The sequence below is a fragment of the Vipera berus genome, assembly GCF_964194415.1.
Source record: "Vipera berus genome assembly, chromosome: 1".
Lineage (NCBI taxonomy): Eukaryota > Metazoa > Chordata > Lepidosauria > Squamata > Viperidae > Vipera > Vipera berus.
Window position 1 is genome coordinate 24,037,584 of NC_138202.1, and position 17,916 is coordinate 24,055,499.

The window sequence follows — 17,916 nt, forward strand, 5'->3', positions numbered from 1 at the left end:
GACCTTGGAGGTCTTCTAGTCCAACCCCCTACTAAAGTAGTAAACCCTATAACATTTCAGACAAATGATTGCATAACTTTCAAATTCCCTATTCCCATTTTAGCCACATTTGTTTTTGTGGTGGGGGAACAAGTGTAGGTACACATGCAAACATCCTGAAGTCTGCAATGATACTGTGATACTGCCAGCATCACAAATCATCAGTTTTGATCTGTGCCTTATCTGCTTCGGAAAGAAATGGGTGGATGATATAGTGCTAGTCAATTGCATGGCTCCAGAGGCCTTGTAAAAAGATATTTACATCATGAGAAGTCCCATTTGAAAGGGAGCATGGTGTAATGGTTAGAGTAGGGATTCCCAAACCCTTTGGTTTGTCAGGCACTTGATGAAATTTCAGATTGTTCCATTTATCCCTAAATATTTATTCCTGGAAATAATACAGGTAGTCCTCAATTAAATGAAGTAATCGCAGCAATGTTGAGAGAGACTCTACTTACAAAGGACCATGGGAGGGTGTGGAAGGCTACCAGACTGTTAAAATATAATTGGAAGAATATCTGAAGGCCAGTGAAGAAGATGCACTCCCTTTCAAATGGAACTTCTCATGCTGCAAATGTCCTAGTACACCTGAAGGCTTACTGAATCCTACAAAACTAATTAAACAACAGAAAAGAGATATAGCAAGAGAAGGTATTGCATGGCCAGTGCACGCGCGCAGACACACACACACACACACACACACACCTATGGAGATTCTCAGTCATCCAGGTCACGGTTGTCCCAAAGGTGTTTTTTTCACAAGGCAACTGGACTTTCTTGGTTTTTCTTGGTTTTGCTTCTCATCCAAGAAGCTTCTTCAGCTCTGATTGGATGGTGGGGAATGGAAGGATTTATACTCCTTGCAGACAGCGGGTCACTTGCATTCGCTAAAAGAATGCAAATGACCAACCATGTTTTTTTTTCTTTCTACCATCCTTAATCCCTTGATTCGGGACGGAGTTGAGGTGACTGAATGGAGCTGAGCATTTACTGGAATTGCGCCCTGATAGAGAAATATCTGTCACTGCCCAGGATTGAACTCTCAACCTTGAGTGGGAGGGCAAGCATCTTCACCTCTAGGCCACTCCTCCACTCAGTGCAACCATCTACAATAATGGATAGTCCTTTGGGGGTTGAAATTGATCACTTTGGGGAACCCTGGGTTAAAATGTTGAACTAGGATAGAAAGATATTCTTTACCTTTTTATCTGTACTGTATATATGTTTCTATGGAATAACAAGTTTGTATTTTATTTATTTTTCCCTTTTACCCAATATATCTTTTAAGTTTGAATTCTCCTGGGACAACTTTGAGCAGCTGGAGACATGTCATCACCACAAATGACTCAACTGACTCGCTTCTTTTTCCTGCTCATGTCTGTTTCTTACATCTCAGTGACAAGCAGTGTCAAAAATGTGATTCCAGAGTTAAGTCCCCAGGAATATTTTAGCAACTTGCAAGCATCTAAAGCATCTCTGGTTTATTTTCAGAAGGGTGGTGAGTATTTTCACCAGATTTTTTTTTTTGCGAAAATTGGTTAGGAAAGAAAGAGAACTTATATCACTAAGTTTAGGAACCAAGTTGCAGTGTGCATAAAATATACTGTGATTCACTCATAATAACAATGAGCTTTTCATTCTACACAGTGTTTGTCCCCTTCACTCGTTTTTGGAGATGTCTTTAGTCAGCCATGACTCATAGCGGAAACCCCAATTCCAAATAATCTTTCAAAAAGTCAGGTGGGGTGGATGGTGAGGGAGATACCCATGGTGGTCTGATTCTCTCAGGCATTAGTTCCTTCCACTTGTCTAATTTGATGAAGAGTTCTCTAGAATGTGAAAGGTTGTATATGATTTTGTGATACTTTGGTTGCTTGTGATATTTTGGTTATTTATTTTTAAAACCCTTTCTATAGTGGTTCTACTGGAATAGGCTGCGTCTTGTCCTTAGGAAGGTGACTTTGGCTGTTGAGAGGGCAACCCTGATCTAATTTAATGTCTGAGGAAGAACAGTCATAACAAAGCCATCAATATTTATGGTCACCTTCTGGAGCCTTTGATATTGACAATGGCACTGATACATTTATCTTGTTTATTTTACATATAGCTCAACTTTGAACTCTGCTTAATTTACTTATGACTTGCTTAATTTTCCCCTTGGGCACACCAGCTTTTAATCTTTAGTATGCCATTCAGAGGCAGTTGAGAGGAAGTTCAAGCAAGATTTCATTGGGAAGGAATCTCACAATTTACATGCCATTCTAGAGAAGGCCAGTTTAAGAAACCAGTTCCATATAAGTCAGTACAGGCAATCCTCGATTTACAACAGTTCATTTAGTGATATTCGAAGTTACAATGGCACTGAAAAAAGCAACTTATGACCGTTTTTCACACGACTGTTGCAGCATCCCCATGGTCACACGACCAATATTGGGATGCTTGGAAACTGATTCATGTTTATGACAGTTGCCGTGTCTTGGGGGTCACGTGATCCCCTTTTGCAACCTTCTGACAAGCAAAGTCAATGGGGAAGCTAGGTTCATTTTACTAACAACTGTGGCAAGAAAAGTCATAAAATGGGGCAAAGCTCACTTAACAAATGTCTTGCTTAGCAACAGAAATATTGGGCTTAATTGTGGTTGGAAGTCAAGGACTACCTGTAGTGCTATTAACATAACAGTCATAGTAATGACCCCTTCATGGATTACTGTCTTGTCATGGTGAAGGGGCTTGCGTAATTCAATGAAGCTATGAGCTATGCCATGCAGGGCCACCCAAGACAGACAGGTCATAGCAGAGAGTTCTGACAAAATGTGATCCACTGGAGAAGCAAATGGAAACCCACTCCAGTATCTTTGCCATGAAAAACCCATGGATAGTACCAAAAGGCAAAACGATTTGACGCTGGAAGATGAGCCCCTCAGGTCGGAAAGCACCCAATATGCTATTGGGGAAGAGCAGAGGGCTAGTAACATTGTACAAGAGGTGGCAACTAAAACCATCCCAAAGAAAAAGAAATGCAAGAAAGCAAAATAGCTGTCTGAGGAAGCTTGCAAATAGCTGAGGAAAGAAGGGACGCGAAAGGCAAGGGAGAAAGATAAAGATACACCCAACTGAATGCAGAATTCCAGAGAATAGCTAGAAGAGATAAGAATGCCTTCTTAAATGAACAATGCAAAGAAATAGAAGAAAACAATAGAATAGGGAGGACCAGAGATCTCTTCAAGAAAATTGGAGAGATGAAGGGAACGTTTCATGCAAAAATGGACATGACAAAGGATCAAAATGGCAGGGACCTAACAGAGGCAGAAGAGATTAAGAAGAGGTGGCAAAATTACACAGAAGAACTATACAAGAACGAGCTTAACGTCCCTGATAACCACGATGAGGTGGTCACTGACCTCAAGCCAGACATCCTAGAATGTGAAGTGAAGTGGGCCTTAGGAAAGCTGAGCAACAACAAAGCTAGTGGAGGTGACAGTATTCCAACTGAGCTATTCAAAATCTTAAAAGACGATGCAGTAAAAGTGCTACACTCAATTTGCCAGCAAAATTGGAAAACTCAACAGTGGCCACAGGATTGGAAAAGATCAGTTTACATTTCTTTATTTCCAAAGAAAGGCAGTGCCAAAGAATGTTCAAACTATTGCACCATTGCACTCATTTCACATGCTAGTAATGTTATGCTTAAAATCCTACAAGCTAGACTCCAGCAGTATGTGGATCGAGAACTACCAGAAGTACAGGCAGGATTTCGAAGAGGCAGAGGAACTAGAGATCAAATTGCGAACATAAGCTGGATCATGGAGAAAGCTAGGGAGTTCCAGAAAAACATCTACTTCTGCTTCATTGACTATGCTAAAGCCTTTGATTGTGTGGATCACAACAAACTGTGGCAAGTTCTTAAAGAGATGGGCGTACCAGACCATCTTATTTGTCTCTTGAGAAACCTATATACGGGTCAAGAAGCAACAGTGAGAACTGGACATGGAACCACTGACTGGTTCAAAATTGGGAAAGGAGTCCGGCAAGGCTGTATACTGTCGCCCTGCCTATTTAATTTATATGCAGAGCACATCATGAGAAAGGCAGGGCTAGATGAATCAAAAGTTGGAATTAAGATTGCTGGGAGAAATATCAACCTAAGATATGCAGATGATACCACTCTAATGGCAGAAAGTGAAGAAGAACTAAAGAGCCTCTTCTTGCGGGTGAAGAAGGAGAGCGCAAAAGTTGGGTTGAAACTAAACATTAAGAAAACCAAGATCATGTTATCCGGCCCTCTCAATTCCTGGCAAATAGATGGGGAAGAAATGGAGGTAGTGACAGATTTTATTTTCCTGGGCTCCAAGATCACTGCAGATGGGGACTGCAGCCAAGAAATTAAAAGACGCTTGCTCCTGGGGAGGAAAGCCATGGCAAATCTAGACAGCACACTAAAAAGCAGAGACATCACCCTGCCAACAAAAGTGTGTATAGTCAAGGTCATGGTCTTCCCAGTTGCAATGTATGGCTGTGACAGTTGGACCATGGAGAAGACTCCTGCGAGTCTGTTGGACTGCAAGGCGATCAAACCGGTCAGTCCTAGAGGAGATCAACCCTGACTTCTCTTTAGAAGGCCAGATCCTGAAGTTGAAACTCAAATACTGTGGCCACCTAATGAGAAGGAAGGACTCACTGGAGAAGAGCCTAATGCTGGGAAAGGTTGAGGGCAAGAGAAGAAGGGGACGACAGAGAATGAGGTGGCTGGATGGAGTCACTGAAGCAGTAGGCATGAGCTTAAATGGAGGTCCAGAAGATGGTAGAGGACAGGAAGGCCTGGAGGAATGTTGTCCATGGGGTCGCGATGGGTCGGACACGACTTCGCAACTAACAACAACATAGTAATGAAATCATGTAAGTCTGAATGTACTTCTTCCTTTCTTTCTTTTATCTTCATGTGAAGTAGAGAGGGGTTTGTTTGAACCCTTTGCTCAAATTACTTTCTTGGCACAGGCTCAAACCCTTCTTATCTTGCCTTGGTAGTAGCTCTTCCTTCTGTCCTTCAAGGCCTTCTGTGCCCTTTCCTATTTGTGTCATTATGGGTACAGAACAGAGGTAAAAGATAAGCTGGTTAATAAAAATGGCCTTAAATCAACATGAGGATCTCAAGTCAAGCCAACAATGCAGAGAGAGTGAAACATTCATTCGTGCTGTTAAATCCAATATAAGCTGGTACCCTATTAATACTTCTTTATAAAATCCTAGTGAGACCACACCTGGAATACTGCAACCAATTTTGGTCACCATATTACAAAAAAGATGTTGAGACCTTGGAAAAAGTTCAGAGAAGAGCAACTAAGATGATCCAAGGCCTTTCAGACTAAAACATATGAAGAACGGCTGCAGGACTTGGGTTTGGCTAGTCTGAAGAAAAGAAGAAATAGGGGTGACATGATAGCAGTATTCCAGTATTTGAGAGGCTGCCACAAAGAAGAAGGAGTCAAATTATTCTCCAAAGCACCAGAGGGCAGGACAAGAAACAATGGTTGGAAACTGACCAAAGAGAGAAGCAATCTGGAATTAAGGAGAAACTTCCTAACAGTGAGGACAATTAACCAGTAGAACAGCTTGCTTCCAGAAATCGTGGGAGCTCCATCCCTGGAGGTTTTTAACAAGAGATTGGACAGTCACTTGTCTGAGATGGTATAGGTTCTCCTGCTCCTGCAGGGGGCTGGACTAGAAGACCTCCAAGGTCCGTTCCAGCTCTATTGTATTCTATTCCCCCATTCCCCTGATTTCTGAAAAAAAAAAGATGAAAATTAAACAATGCTTTAGAAATACTAAAAACATCACTGTGATTGTCATTATGATACCAGTCTTTTTTTTTTTTATTCCAGTTTCACCACATAGCGAGGTGTTCTTGGAACAGCTGGAGAACTCCAGAGAAGCTCTCCAAGATTATGGGATTTCTATTTTAAAGGTGGGATTGTTTTTTGATTTGTAATTTTTAGGGAAGCATGATATTTTTGGAATTTCAAGACAGTCCAGCCAAATTCTACCACAATGTAAATGACAAATTGCACATCAGCTTTTCATTGCAGAGTGAAATAGTTCTCTATTGTTTTCAATAAAACATAATCCTACTGTGTCAATTTATTCTCTGTCTGTCTAGTGCAATCTGTTTGACTGTTAAGTCCTGAGATAACCGTTTTCCCATTACTGTTTTCTTTTTGTTCTGCCCAACTCAGTAGAAAATTGGAAAGAAATTAAGTAAAGCGATTGAAACTGTATCCCTCTGTCTGTCAGCATGGTAAATCTCTGAAAACTAAACAGAATGGAACCACATTTGGTGTGCAGGGAAAAAGAATGTGGTTTTAAAAAATGGCCTGGATCAATCTGGGGGCTATAAAGAAGGACATTCTTCCAGCTGTGGGAAAGGCACAAACATTGACAGCTGCTCTGTTGCACTCATGTGATCCAGGGCAGATCTATGCAGCCTGTATATACATATACGTGAATTTAGGGCCACTCTGGAAAGGGTTGGAAAAAATTCCAGAACTTCTGCTTATAAATTAGATATGTCTCAGTTCTTTCACTGAGCTGCTATCTTCTAGCACTGTATAAAGAGAAGGCATGTAGAAGGAGAACACTGGAGATCTGGGAATAACAAAAGGAGAGAGGTTTTTTTTTTTCTCGTTTAATATGGGTTCAGTGAGACAATTCATTAAAATCATGGTTTTATATAACACGTCTGCTTTTATTTATAATAATATGTGCTACTATTTCGCTATTGATATTAATAGAAGCTTCTCTCCAAGAGCAAAAAGCAGCTTTGGAAGTTAGGATTTTGAACAGGATTGTGATGCAGGGACACAAAAACCCAACTCCATATGCCTCATTCTCAATCCTGATGTTTCCCAAAAGTTGTTTTCTAAAAATAAGCAAAGTCAGACTCCTGAAATGTGTATTTAATGCATCACTCAGTTTGTCTAATTTGTTGGTGTGGAGGACGAGAGGAAGGTGTTCATATAAGTGTTTCCAAAGGAATCACAGTACGTCTCAGCAGGTGATTTGAGATGATCTCGAAAGCTAAGCAGGTTTGGGTTTGATTCATTCTTGATGACAGCCATCAACTTCACGATTATATAACTGGGCTGGTTGCAGGTTTCACACTTTTGCCACATGGTAGTTAATATTACAATTGTATCTCAGTAGATGTTAGGATTTTTTTTTCTTTGTAGGTTAACTGCCAAAGAGAAGAAGCCTCCAGCTACTGCAGAGGAGATAACTCCTTGGGAAAAGTATACCTATTCAGGTAAAGAGTTCATCTGATTCCAAATGAATAAATTACAGTGATTCAGCTTACATAGCTAGTCCTTGGGTTACAACAGGCATTGGGCCAGAATGTCTCTCTCTTTGCAATGCAGTTGTACAGTAAGATGTCACATGATTGTATCACTTAGTGACAACAATCCTGGCAGTCCTGGTTGCTGTCGTAATCCCAGGACAATGCAGGTGTTAATCAAGGATCTTGTGTGATCACAGTGTTGGAAAAGGTGGGAATCCCAGGCTAGCAGGCAAGAACTATGGGTGGTCAGGTGCTACAGAGCATGGGGAAGTGCTGTAGTGGCATGTGGGAAGGTCTCAAATACTGATCATATAACTGCAGGATTTTGCAGGTGTCTTAGGTGTAAGCTGATTGCCAAGTGCCTGAACCACAATCATGTGCCCTTGGGGATGCTGCAATGGCCAGAGCTTTATTGTAGGTCGCCCTCATTCAGCAACCTTGTTAGTTTGAATGGTTGCTGAACAAGTGGTCATAACCCGAGGACTGTTTCTATAGCTCGGCATTGAGCTCAGATTGTGTGAGAGATTGTGTCAGAGAAGACTGAGTTTGGTCTGCTCTGAAACGAAATGAACTTCTTTATCCATGCTTTGAACTGAAAACACATGCTTTTATTTTGCTGAAACACCCCATTTCATTAAATGAACCATTAGTTTGTGACGGCTGGGTATAAAAACATGCACAGGTATAGAAAAGGTAGTCCCAGCCATTTTTCTCTCTCCCAGTATTAGAATTCCAGTAATGAGTTTCAAACCTATTCAATTCTAATAAGAGAAGCTTTGATTTTGTAACTAGACCATGGGTTTAGGGGTATTTTAACGTTTTGTAATTTATTAAATTGGGCTATTGTATTTAATATTTTTTAATTTTTATATATTGTATTTTATTGTATTGCCCTGTACACCGCCCTGAGTCCTTCGGGAGAAGGACGGTATAAAAATTAAATTAAATAAAATAAATAAATAAATAAAATATCAATACCATCAGATGTGGTGAGGATCACCAATTTAAGCAGTTTTATCAAGAGGTATATTAACTAAATAGTATGGCCTGGAGACTCTAGCAGCCTGTCCTGTGTTTACATAATGATCATGTCTTCTCTTAGGTTCCTTGTTTCCCATCTTCCAAACTTCAGCCCTCAGATCCAAAGGTGCTTTTCTTGTTTGTTTTCCCCTTGAAAACATTTTACTTCTCACCTGAGAAGTGTTCTGAACCAGCCCTCTTCTCCCAACCCCTAATTAAGAGACGAGTCTGGAAAGCGTCCAAGGCTAAAAGGCTTCTGCCAAGGTTTAATTACACAGATAACAAAACACAAGAGCTTGTCTTCTCAAACGAAAAAGTTGCTTTCAGCAACTAGCCCCTCCCCAAACACTTCTTTTATAGAGAGCTCAGGGCGTGGTCTCCCTGTGCCTCCTCCCGAGGAGTCCCATAGTCTTTCTTTGTTTGTCCCTGCTCGTCTGCCTCCTACGTCGGGCGTCCTTGAACAGGGCCAGCTGTGGGTCATCATCCTCCGCACTCTCGGGCTCACACAGCTGAGAAGAGGTCCCCGGCTGAGGACTCTGCAAAGCCTCCAAATCATCATCAGCCGGTTCGTTTCCCTCCTCCCCCACATCTGAGTCCTCCGATACATCGGACCCGGCTGTCGGACCCACCGGCTGGCCCTGAGTCACAACAAGAAGCTTCTTCAGTTCTAGCTGACTGGTGGGGAATAGAAGGATTTATATTCTTTGAGACCACCTGGGGATCTATCTATATCCTCAGATCACCCGAATCGAGTGTGCAAATGGGTGTGGAGTCTTCTTCTGCATTGTAAACAGGAGATGTTGTATCTTTCCTCCTCTGTTGAGAGAGGAATGCTCAATTTTAACATAGATGGCCTCTTTGACCTCTCGTGAAAGCAGTGGTCCTCTCTGTCCGGAAAGTGAATTTTTGGAAAAGCACCTTTGGGACAACCATGACCCGGATGATTGAGAATCACCGTAGACATTCAGCCCTCAGACATATGAACCTATAGCAGATCAGATCAACTCACCATTTGAGAAGAGGGCTGGTTCTGAGGGTTCTTGAAAGATCGAGGGGTCAGATCTTAGTCTGGACACCTTTCGATACAACTGCTCTATGCAACAGAAACACGTAGAAATGGCATTCAGTAGCTTTGCTTCCATTCTGCATGTTACTGGGCATATTGAAGGCTGACTGGCACCCCATAAAGAAGTCTTGACTCCCACCATCCCAAAGATGCAGCGTGTGATAGACTGTGTTCATGTTCTTGCAGAAGCTGCCAGCTAGCTGTAAGCATTTATCTTGTTTTCCAGAGCCCATGTGTTGGTTCATGAACTTGCCATAGATGCCTTGTTCAGCTTGGATGCCATTGTGGCAAATGTACTTTTGTAAGTTCTCTTTTCTTTATTTACTCAATGTACCTCCTGCCTGTAAATAACAAGAATTGAAGCTGCCAGAAGACCGAGAAGCAAAACTCTCTCAACACCCGAAGTGGTAGAAGGAGGAGGAGGAGGAGGAGAAGAAGACATCCTGCCTTTATTCAAGACAGCAAACAAAGCTAAATACAAATACAATTAAAAAAATATTAAAACTAGTTAAAATTCTCTTGTTCGGGGTATTTCCTGATGTTATTTTTCCTAATGAGCTGCTTTTCACTTTTTTTATGGAAAGCAGGTAGTCCTAGCTGGTTCATGAGAAATTACCAGAGAGAGTTGTAGACAGCAGGATTTTAGGAGTGAAGTAGAAAAGTGATAAAGCAAGGAGTCTTTGGCAGGAGCTTGTAATAAAGATCAGACCTCGTAGTTGTTAAAGGGCTTGGATTTATTTCATTGAAATGTTTGTAATCTGTCAAACCAAGAATGACATGTGACAATTCTTCCAAGCTGAGTTCTGTATCTTTCTTTGGGTGCCACCCTGTGGTGATGTACAAGCCAAATTTCTGCACAGCAACCAACAGTGGCCAGGGTTCAGGATCCATTGGGGTGTTGGGTTGTACCACTAGTTTTAACACTTCTACTAAAAATGAATCACTTAATAGGGACCAGAATACTGCCGTGCTAAAAAGCAAAGATAGCCAATGTAGTGGTTAAGACACCAAGCTAGAAATTGGGAGACCAAGAATTTTAGTCCCATTCAGTCCCATAAAGCCAGCTGGATGACCTTGAGCCAGTCCCTCCCTCTCAGCTCTAGGAAGGAAGCAATGGCAAACCACTTCCAAAATCTTCTCAAGAAAACTGCAAGGACTTGTCTAAGAAGCAGTTGGGAGTCAGCACTAACATGAAGTCACTAAAGCAAACAAACTCAAAGTAGATCTCACTGGACTTGAATGGATTCGCACATCCTTGTGTCTAGCAAGCTCAATCTGAAGCTACAGTTCGTTATTTTCGTGGGTTTCTCAGAATAACAAGCAATAAATTCTGGTTTGTAGATCACAAGTTAGTTTTTTTTAATACAAAGTTTCCTAATTTATTTAGCTGTTTTTAGGAGGAACCAGCTTGAAAGCCATCAAACAGGAAGTGTATGCATGTTGTAACGGGCATTGTGTTTTAGGCCCCTTTTAAGCCCTCTTACTTAAAATGCAGATGGCTTGTTTTCTTGCTGAGGGTCTTCACACGTTGGTCATCCTGTTCTCTTCCCAGTGCTCTCCTCTTCGATGAAGTGAAATATATTTCGACACTGATGGACCTTCAGCATTTAGAAAACACTCTGAAGGGTCGGTCTGATCTTGCTTTCGCATATGTGCCAGCCATTGGGACAGCAGGTAATCCTATAGCTCTAGCACCCATTCACAAAGCTTTCTATCATTCGTGGGCTGCTGCTTTTGCGATGTGTTTTGCTTTGAACTAACATGCCACTTTCCTGCTAAATGTTTTCTATTTTTAGTGCTGTCTTACAGTTTGTTTTTCTCTTGTATTTTGAGCTGGGCTGGAAGAGGTAAGCACTATGTGTGACTAACATGTAGATAAGTAAAAGCTAAGTGATACGTATTATGTCTGTTCGTAAACTTGAATAGCCTTTGACACGGGTAGATTTTGCCTGGAGTTTGCAAAGTCAGGAATTAAGTTGGTTTAGGACAGGAGTGAGCATCTGAAGTTCTCCACAGTGAAGGAGTATGCTTGGTCTTTTGAGTGGTGCACTGAAAAACTGTAATGGTACGTGGGAATGATCTTGGGTGACAAGGAAGAAGAGCCGCAGACTGGACAACCAGGGTGTAGAAGGTGTCTCAGCCCAGAGAAGGAGGAAGGAGAGAGTGGGCAGAATCCCAGGAAGGAATCCTGCCTAGTTTTCCAGAGAGTAAAAGGAAAGGAAGGGAGAAATGGCTTTGGAACTGCAAGATTCTGTTAATGTAACTTTACAATAAAGATAGAATTAGTACTCCTGGTTGTGCTTCGTTTCTGGAGTACAGATAGTCCTCGACTTACAACAGTTCATTTAGTGACCGTTTGAAGATACAACAGCGCTGGGGAAAAAAGTGACTTATGACCGTTTTTCACACGACCATGGTAGCATCCCCATGGTCATGTGATCAAAATTCAGACGCTTGGCAACTGACTCATATTTGTGACGGTTGCAGCGTCCCAGGGTCATGTGATCACCTTTCCCAATCTTCTAACAAACAAAGTCAATTGGGAAGCCAGATTCATTTAACACCTTTGTTACTAATTTAACAACTACAGTGGCTTACTGAAAACTATGGCAAGAGAGGTCTAAAATGGGGCAAAACTCACTTAACAAATGTCTCGCTTAGCAACAAAAACATTGGGCTCAATTTTCATAAGTTCGAGGGCCACCTGTACCCCAGCGTTCTAAAGAACACTCCAGAATTACTTTTGTTTAAATTTGAATTAAACTAAGTGCGGTTTACTATTGTATCCCTTATACTCAATATTGTTTTTTTTCTAAATTGAAAAATTACTAAGCAGTGGCTGTTTTTCAGAAAGGCTGAGACATCCAAAGGCTACAGATTTCTGATTTAAGGGGAAAGGAAGAAGAGAGACAGAAAGACGAGATTTAGTCATCTAGAGGAATTGATGAGTAAACATTTTCTCTTTCTAGAGCACCGAGTCTTCATGGAGGCTGCATTTGTTTATGGCTCAGTTAAGTTTGCCTTAACTACTGAAGTGGCGGTTCTGAAGAGCATTCGGTAGGCATTTCTCTATAAGAGCCCATATGCATCAGACCGAAGTCTTCAGGCTAGTGTTAAATGTCACACACAGTGGCCAATCAGGAACAGAACATGAGGGTGACAGCTTCATCCTCTTAAAAGGTAAAGGTAAAGGTTCCCCCGCACATGCGTGCTAGTCGTTTCCGACTCTAGGGGCCGGTGCTCATCTCTGTTTCAAAGCCGAAGAGCCAGCACTTGTCCGAGGACGTCTCCGTGGTCATGTGGTCGGCATGACTAAACACCAAAAGCGCACAGAACGCTGTTACCTTCCCACCGTAGTGGTCCCTATTTTTCTACTTGCATTTTTACGTGCTTTCGAACTGCTAGGTTGGCAGAAGCCGGGACGAGTAACAGGCGCTCACTCTGTTACGCGGCACTCGGGATTCGACCCGCCAAACTGCCGACCTTCTGATCGACAAGCTCAGCATCCTAACCCACTGAGCCACCACGTCCCTTTCTTCATCCTCTTAAGAGGCAACAAATCCTGCTCTGCTTACTGCCATGGCTGGATATAGAGGTCCAACCAAGTAAAGGCAGCGATGACTTTGGAAAAAAAATGTCATAAAATATAATAAAAACAATTTATTACAGACAAACAGCTAAAGTAATTGCAAATGGAGATTTTACAGAAAATTTCAGTATTAAAAATGGCACAAGATAAGGGTGTCCACTGTCTCCCATTGCTATTCATACTAACATTGGAGGTATTAAATAGAAATATTAGGCAAGATATGGAAATTAAAGGACTGGAAATAAATGAAAAATACAAATTGCAAGCATTTGCAGACGATTTAGTCTTTATACCAGAAGAGCCTCTTGAGACAAGCTTTAAGCTTATGAAAAAGAGAGAAGAATTTGGAGCAGTGGCAGGTCCGGCTGGATGTAGAGGTCCAGCCAAGTAAAGGCAGTGATGCTAAGAAAGGAGTGGTGAGTAACTGGTCACCAGTTTTGTGGATCTATTAAAAATGCAGGTGTAAATTAAGGCAGTGGCCCACAATCCTCAGTCCGTGGACTGGCACCGGTCTGTGGCATGCCAGAAACCAGGCCGCGCAAACAAGCGAAGCCCCATCCGCGGGATGCAGGTAGCATGTGGAGCCTTGGTGGAGCAGTGGGCTAATGCCTCCTTAAGTAACACCAGCTGCCTGCAATTAGTGCAGGTTCGAGTCCCACCAGGCTCAAGGTTGACTCAGCCTTCCATCCTTCCGAGGTAGGTAAAATGAGGACCCAGATTGTTGGGGGCAATAAGCTGACTTTGTAATAATGCCGCTTGGGCCCCCCCCGAAAGCCCTAATAAGCAGGCATATACATAGAATGAAGGCTATTGCTAAGCACATTGGTTTGTGCTTCTTAGATTGTAAGCCACCCTGAGTCTTTGGAGAAGGGCGGGATATAAATGGGATTAAAATAAATAAATAAATAAATAAATGTGACACCACGCCCCTTCCAGTCCATGGACAAATTTCTCTCCACGGAACTGGTCGCTGGTGCCCAAAAGGTTGGGGGCTGCTGAATTAAGGAGTCGAGGCTTTGATATAGGCAGCTATTTGGAACAGGGGTCCAAGATGACCTTTCACATATGGTAGAAGGCTTTGTTTTTTGTTTGCCTTCCATCCTGTGCATAGCGTAGCCAGGGGTTGGGATGTGGCAGACAAAGCCAGCTCATTTTTTGATTTGTGCTTTCCTACTTCAGCAGCGAAGAGCCAGAGGTGCCTTCTTCAAAACTCTTCTTTTGCCACTGTAAGGTGGCCATGGATCCTAAACAGCCGTGCCACAGGACTCTGATGGAACAGCCATTGACTACGTTAAGCATCCACAAGTTTCTGAAGCTGATGGGGGAACCTCTGGTGGTAGGTGACTTCTTTCCATGATGTTCCTCTTGTGTTCTGAATTCCCTTTAAAACATATCAGGGAAAAGTTGCATCCAGTAGGGCTAGTGGAATCAATGGAAATGTTAAAGGAACATGGGGAAAATCCTGTTGTTATTGTTTTTAAGCAAAAAGGAAATTTAAAGTATCTGCGATACGGTACAGTAGTCTTTGACTTATGACTAGTCAGTGACCATCTGAAGTTATGATCCATTTATGACAAACATGCTCCCCTCCCCCCCTGTGGTTAAGTGACTACATTTGGGGCACTCGGTAATATGGCCACATTTATGGCCATTTGCAGTGTTCCGTGGTCGTGGGACTGCATTTTATGACAGTTTTGCCAAAAACTGGAGGTTACTTCCAGTTTTTGACAAAACTGCCCCATAGCAATAGCAATAGCACTTAGAATTATATACCGCTTCACAGTGCTTTACAGCCCTCTCTAAGCGGTTTACAGAGTCAGCATATTGGCCCCAACAATCTGGCTCTTCATTTTACTGATCTTGGAAGGATGGAAGGCTGAGTCAACCTTGAGCCAGTGATAATCGAACTGCCAAACTGCAGGCAGCCAGCAGAAGTAGCCTGCAGTACAGCATTCTAACCACTGTGCCACCACGGCTCATAGCGAACAATGGGTTTGCTTAACAACCGCTGTGCTCATTTTATGACTGTCATGTTTGCTTAATGACCACCGCACAAAAGGTAATAAAATTGTCTCGGCCACTTAACTGACTTGCTTTACAACCATCATAATGGGCAGGCTCCATTATGGTCGTATGTCAAGAACTACCTGTAGTTGTTTTTAGCCCACATTGCAGATATAGGAATAAATAAATATATGCTGCTGCCTACATTGTGTTTTGAAGCCCAGGAAAGCAAAATAAAGCATTGGTAGTCATTGTGACAATTATTCTATAGTTACACACAGAAAAGGAGGTTTGTTGACTTATCACTGAGCAGAATCAGCTAATGTTTTACGCTATCTGTTCATGAAATGTTATTATCAGATGTCTCATCACAAGGCAGGAAGCAACGAAGACAGGCTTCTAAAATGCCATGGTTTGAGGTAGAAAGCCGAATCATGCAGACTGCAGTAGGAACCTCTAGTCCTTTGTTATTAGTGAGTTAATTAAGGTGATCTCTTTGAACAATTTCAGTATTTTCTTCCTACGCAATGGCAAGTTGGATTGAGATAAACTACTCATTCACCCAGTTCCATCTTTCAGTTGTTAATGGCTGGCATTCCTCCTATTTCTTTCTCAACCTCCTCACAATCTTTCCCAATTGCTGATAAATTGCTAAGCACTATTGCTAAGCACATTGGTTTGTGCTTAAATTGTAAGCCGACCTGAGTCTTCGGAGAAGGGCGGGATATAAATGGGATTAAATAATAATAATAATAATAATAATAATAATAATAATAATAATAATAATAATAATAATAATAATAATAATAATAATAATAATAATATTGTCCTCATGAAAAACCTACATACAGATTAGGAAGCCTTGTTATGGACAGAACATGGCAAACTAGATTGGTTCAGGTTGGCAAAGAAAGGAAACAAGGCTGTATACTCTCCCCTTATTTATGTGTGTCTGTATGTGTCTATGTCTCTCTCTTTCTCTCTCTGTGTGTGTGTATTTGGATGCTTGGCAACTGGTTCATATTTATGATAGTTGGGGCCATGTGATCACCTCTGGAGACCTTCTGACAAGCAAAGTCAATGGGAAACCAGATTCACTTAACAACCATGTTACTAACTTAATAGCTGCAATGATTCGCTTAAGAACTGTGGCTAGAAAGGTTGTAAAATGGGGCAAAATTTACTTAATATCTCAACAACATAAATTTTGGACTGAATTGTGGTTGTACGTCGAGGACTGCACACACACACACACACACACACACACACAGAGAGAGAGAGAGAGATGGGGAACTGGATTAGAAGATGTGAGGTTTTAAAATTGGAGGAAGAAACACCAATAACCTGTGCTTTGCTGATGAAACAACTCTTAACAGCTGAAAATGCAAAGGATCTCTAAGCTCTAATAATAAAAGTCAAGAGCCACAGTGAAAAAATGGAGCTAAAATTAAAGACCAAACACATGATAACCGGTAGAACAACCACCCTTAGAGTTGACAATGAAGATATTAAAGTGGTGGATAACTTCTGCTTTTTAGCATCAATTATCAACAGTAAAGGACCAAGCAGTCAAGAAATGTGCTGCAGACTAGCACTTGGTAAAGCAGCCAAGAAAGCCTTTGAAGAATTATTCAAATGCCATGATGTATCTACACCTACAAAGATCGGAACCGTGTAAGCCATGGTATTCCCCATGATGTTGTACGGAAGCAAAAGTTGGACTTTGAAGAAGCAAGATAAGAAGAGTATTGACACTTCTGAACTTTGGTGTTGGAGAACAATCCTGAGAATATTGTGGACAACCAAGAAAACAAACGAATCTTTGATCAAATAAACCCAGAGTCCTTATTTGAGTCACAGATGATTGGGGTCAGATTATCCTATTTCGGGCACATTGTGCAAAGACCCAATCCTCTAGAAAAGGGTCTAATGCTGGGAAAGGTACAAGGAAGAAAGGGGATATTGGATGGGTGGAAATATATCCTCTTTTACCACATTAAGCAAATTTTGAAAAAAAAAGCTACGATTATTTTTAGCAAGTACTGGTAGCACAAAATATCAGAGTCCAGACTCCTTTTCTGAAGACATCTTTTGCTGTTGGTCAGATTAAAGTAAGGTATGCTATTTTTCTACTGGCATTTTTAAGGGCTTTCGAACTGCTAGGTTGGCAGAAGCTGGGACGAGTAACAGGCGCTCACTCTGTTACGCGGCACTCGGGATTCGACCCGCCAAACTGCCAACCTTCTGATCGACAAGCTCAGCGTCCTAACCCACTGAGCCACTGCATAAATTCAGTCTAAAATGTTGTAAATATTAGGACTTAATATCCTAAAATTTCTTCCTTTTTCTTTAAATAGTGGAAGAAGATCATATTTTGGCCTCATCAATTAGTAGCAGGACCAAGCCCCCAAATAACACAGCATCCTTTCCTTCCCAGAAAAGAAAGTCATGACAAGGGAAGATACTTACTAGAAACTATCCACATAAAAAGCATTGCTGTTATGGTGGAGTTTGTCCTGCCCATTCCTTTTTCTTCTGTATCATGTCCACTTGATGGTCCACCTGCAGTACATCTCAGTTGATCTTTTATGCTGGTGTTTCTTCTCCAGGTGGAGGTTGCAGAAGATCCTGAAAAGATTTCAACTACTCATCTCCAGCTTGGTCTACCACTTATTTTCATTCTGAGCCAGGAAGAGACCTTGGAAGCAGACAAGATGATTGCTGAATCTGTAGCCTGGCAGTTGCTGGGGAAAGCAGGAGTCCTTCTTTTGTCAAGGTCCTTTGGAATTAAAAAGTGGGGAGGCAGAAGAAAGGGGAGGATTTATCCTACCACTGTTCTTATCTCAGTGTAATTCTTTAGGTTGGAAA

At 41.7% G+C, this 17,916-nt stretch overlaps 1 protein-coding gene across 1 annotated transcript in view; it reads left to right on the forward strand.

Annotated features, from left to right (window-relative positions):
- TXNDC16 (thioredoxin domain containing 16) overlaps window positions 1-17,916 on the forward strand; it is a 59,796-nt gene that overhangs the window by 2,339 nt on the left and 39,541 nt on the right. Inside the window, exons 2-9 of the mRNA XM_081313448.1 lie at window positions 1,328-1,537; window positions 5,919-6,001; window positions 7,263-7,336; window positions 9,682-9,756; window positions 11,008-11,129; window positions 12,425-12,512; window positions 14,224-14,380; window positions 17,658-17,824. Coding sequence (XP_081169574.1) covers window positions 1,366-1,537; window positions 5,919-6,001; window positions 7,263-7,336; window positions 9,682-9,756; window positions 11,008-11,129; window positions 12,425-12,512; window positions 14,224-14,380; window positions 17,658-17,824 — 938 coding nt within the window. The 5' untranslated portion in view covers window positions 1,328-1,365. The remainder of the gene's footprint in view (window positions 1-1,327; window positions 1,538-5,918; window positions 6,002-7,262; window positions 7,337-9,681; window positions 9,757-11,007; window positions 11,130-12,424; window positions 12,513-14,223; window positions 14,381-17,657; window positions 17,825-17,916) is intronic.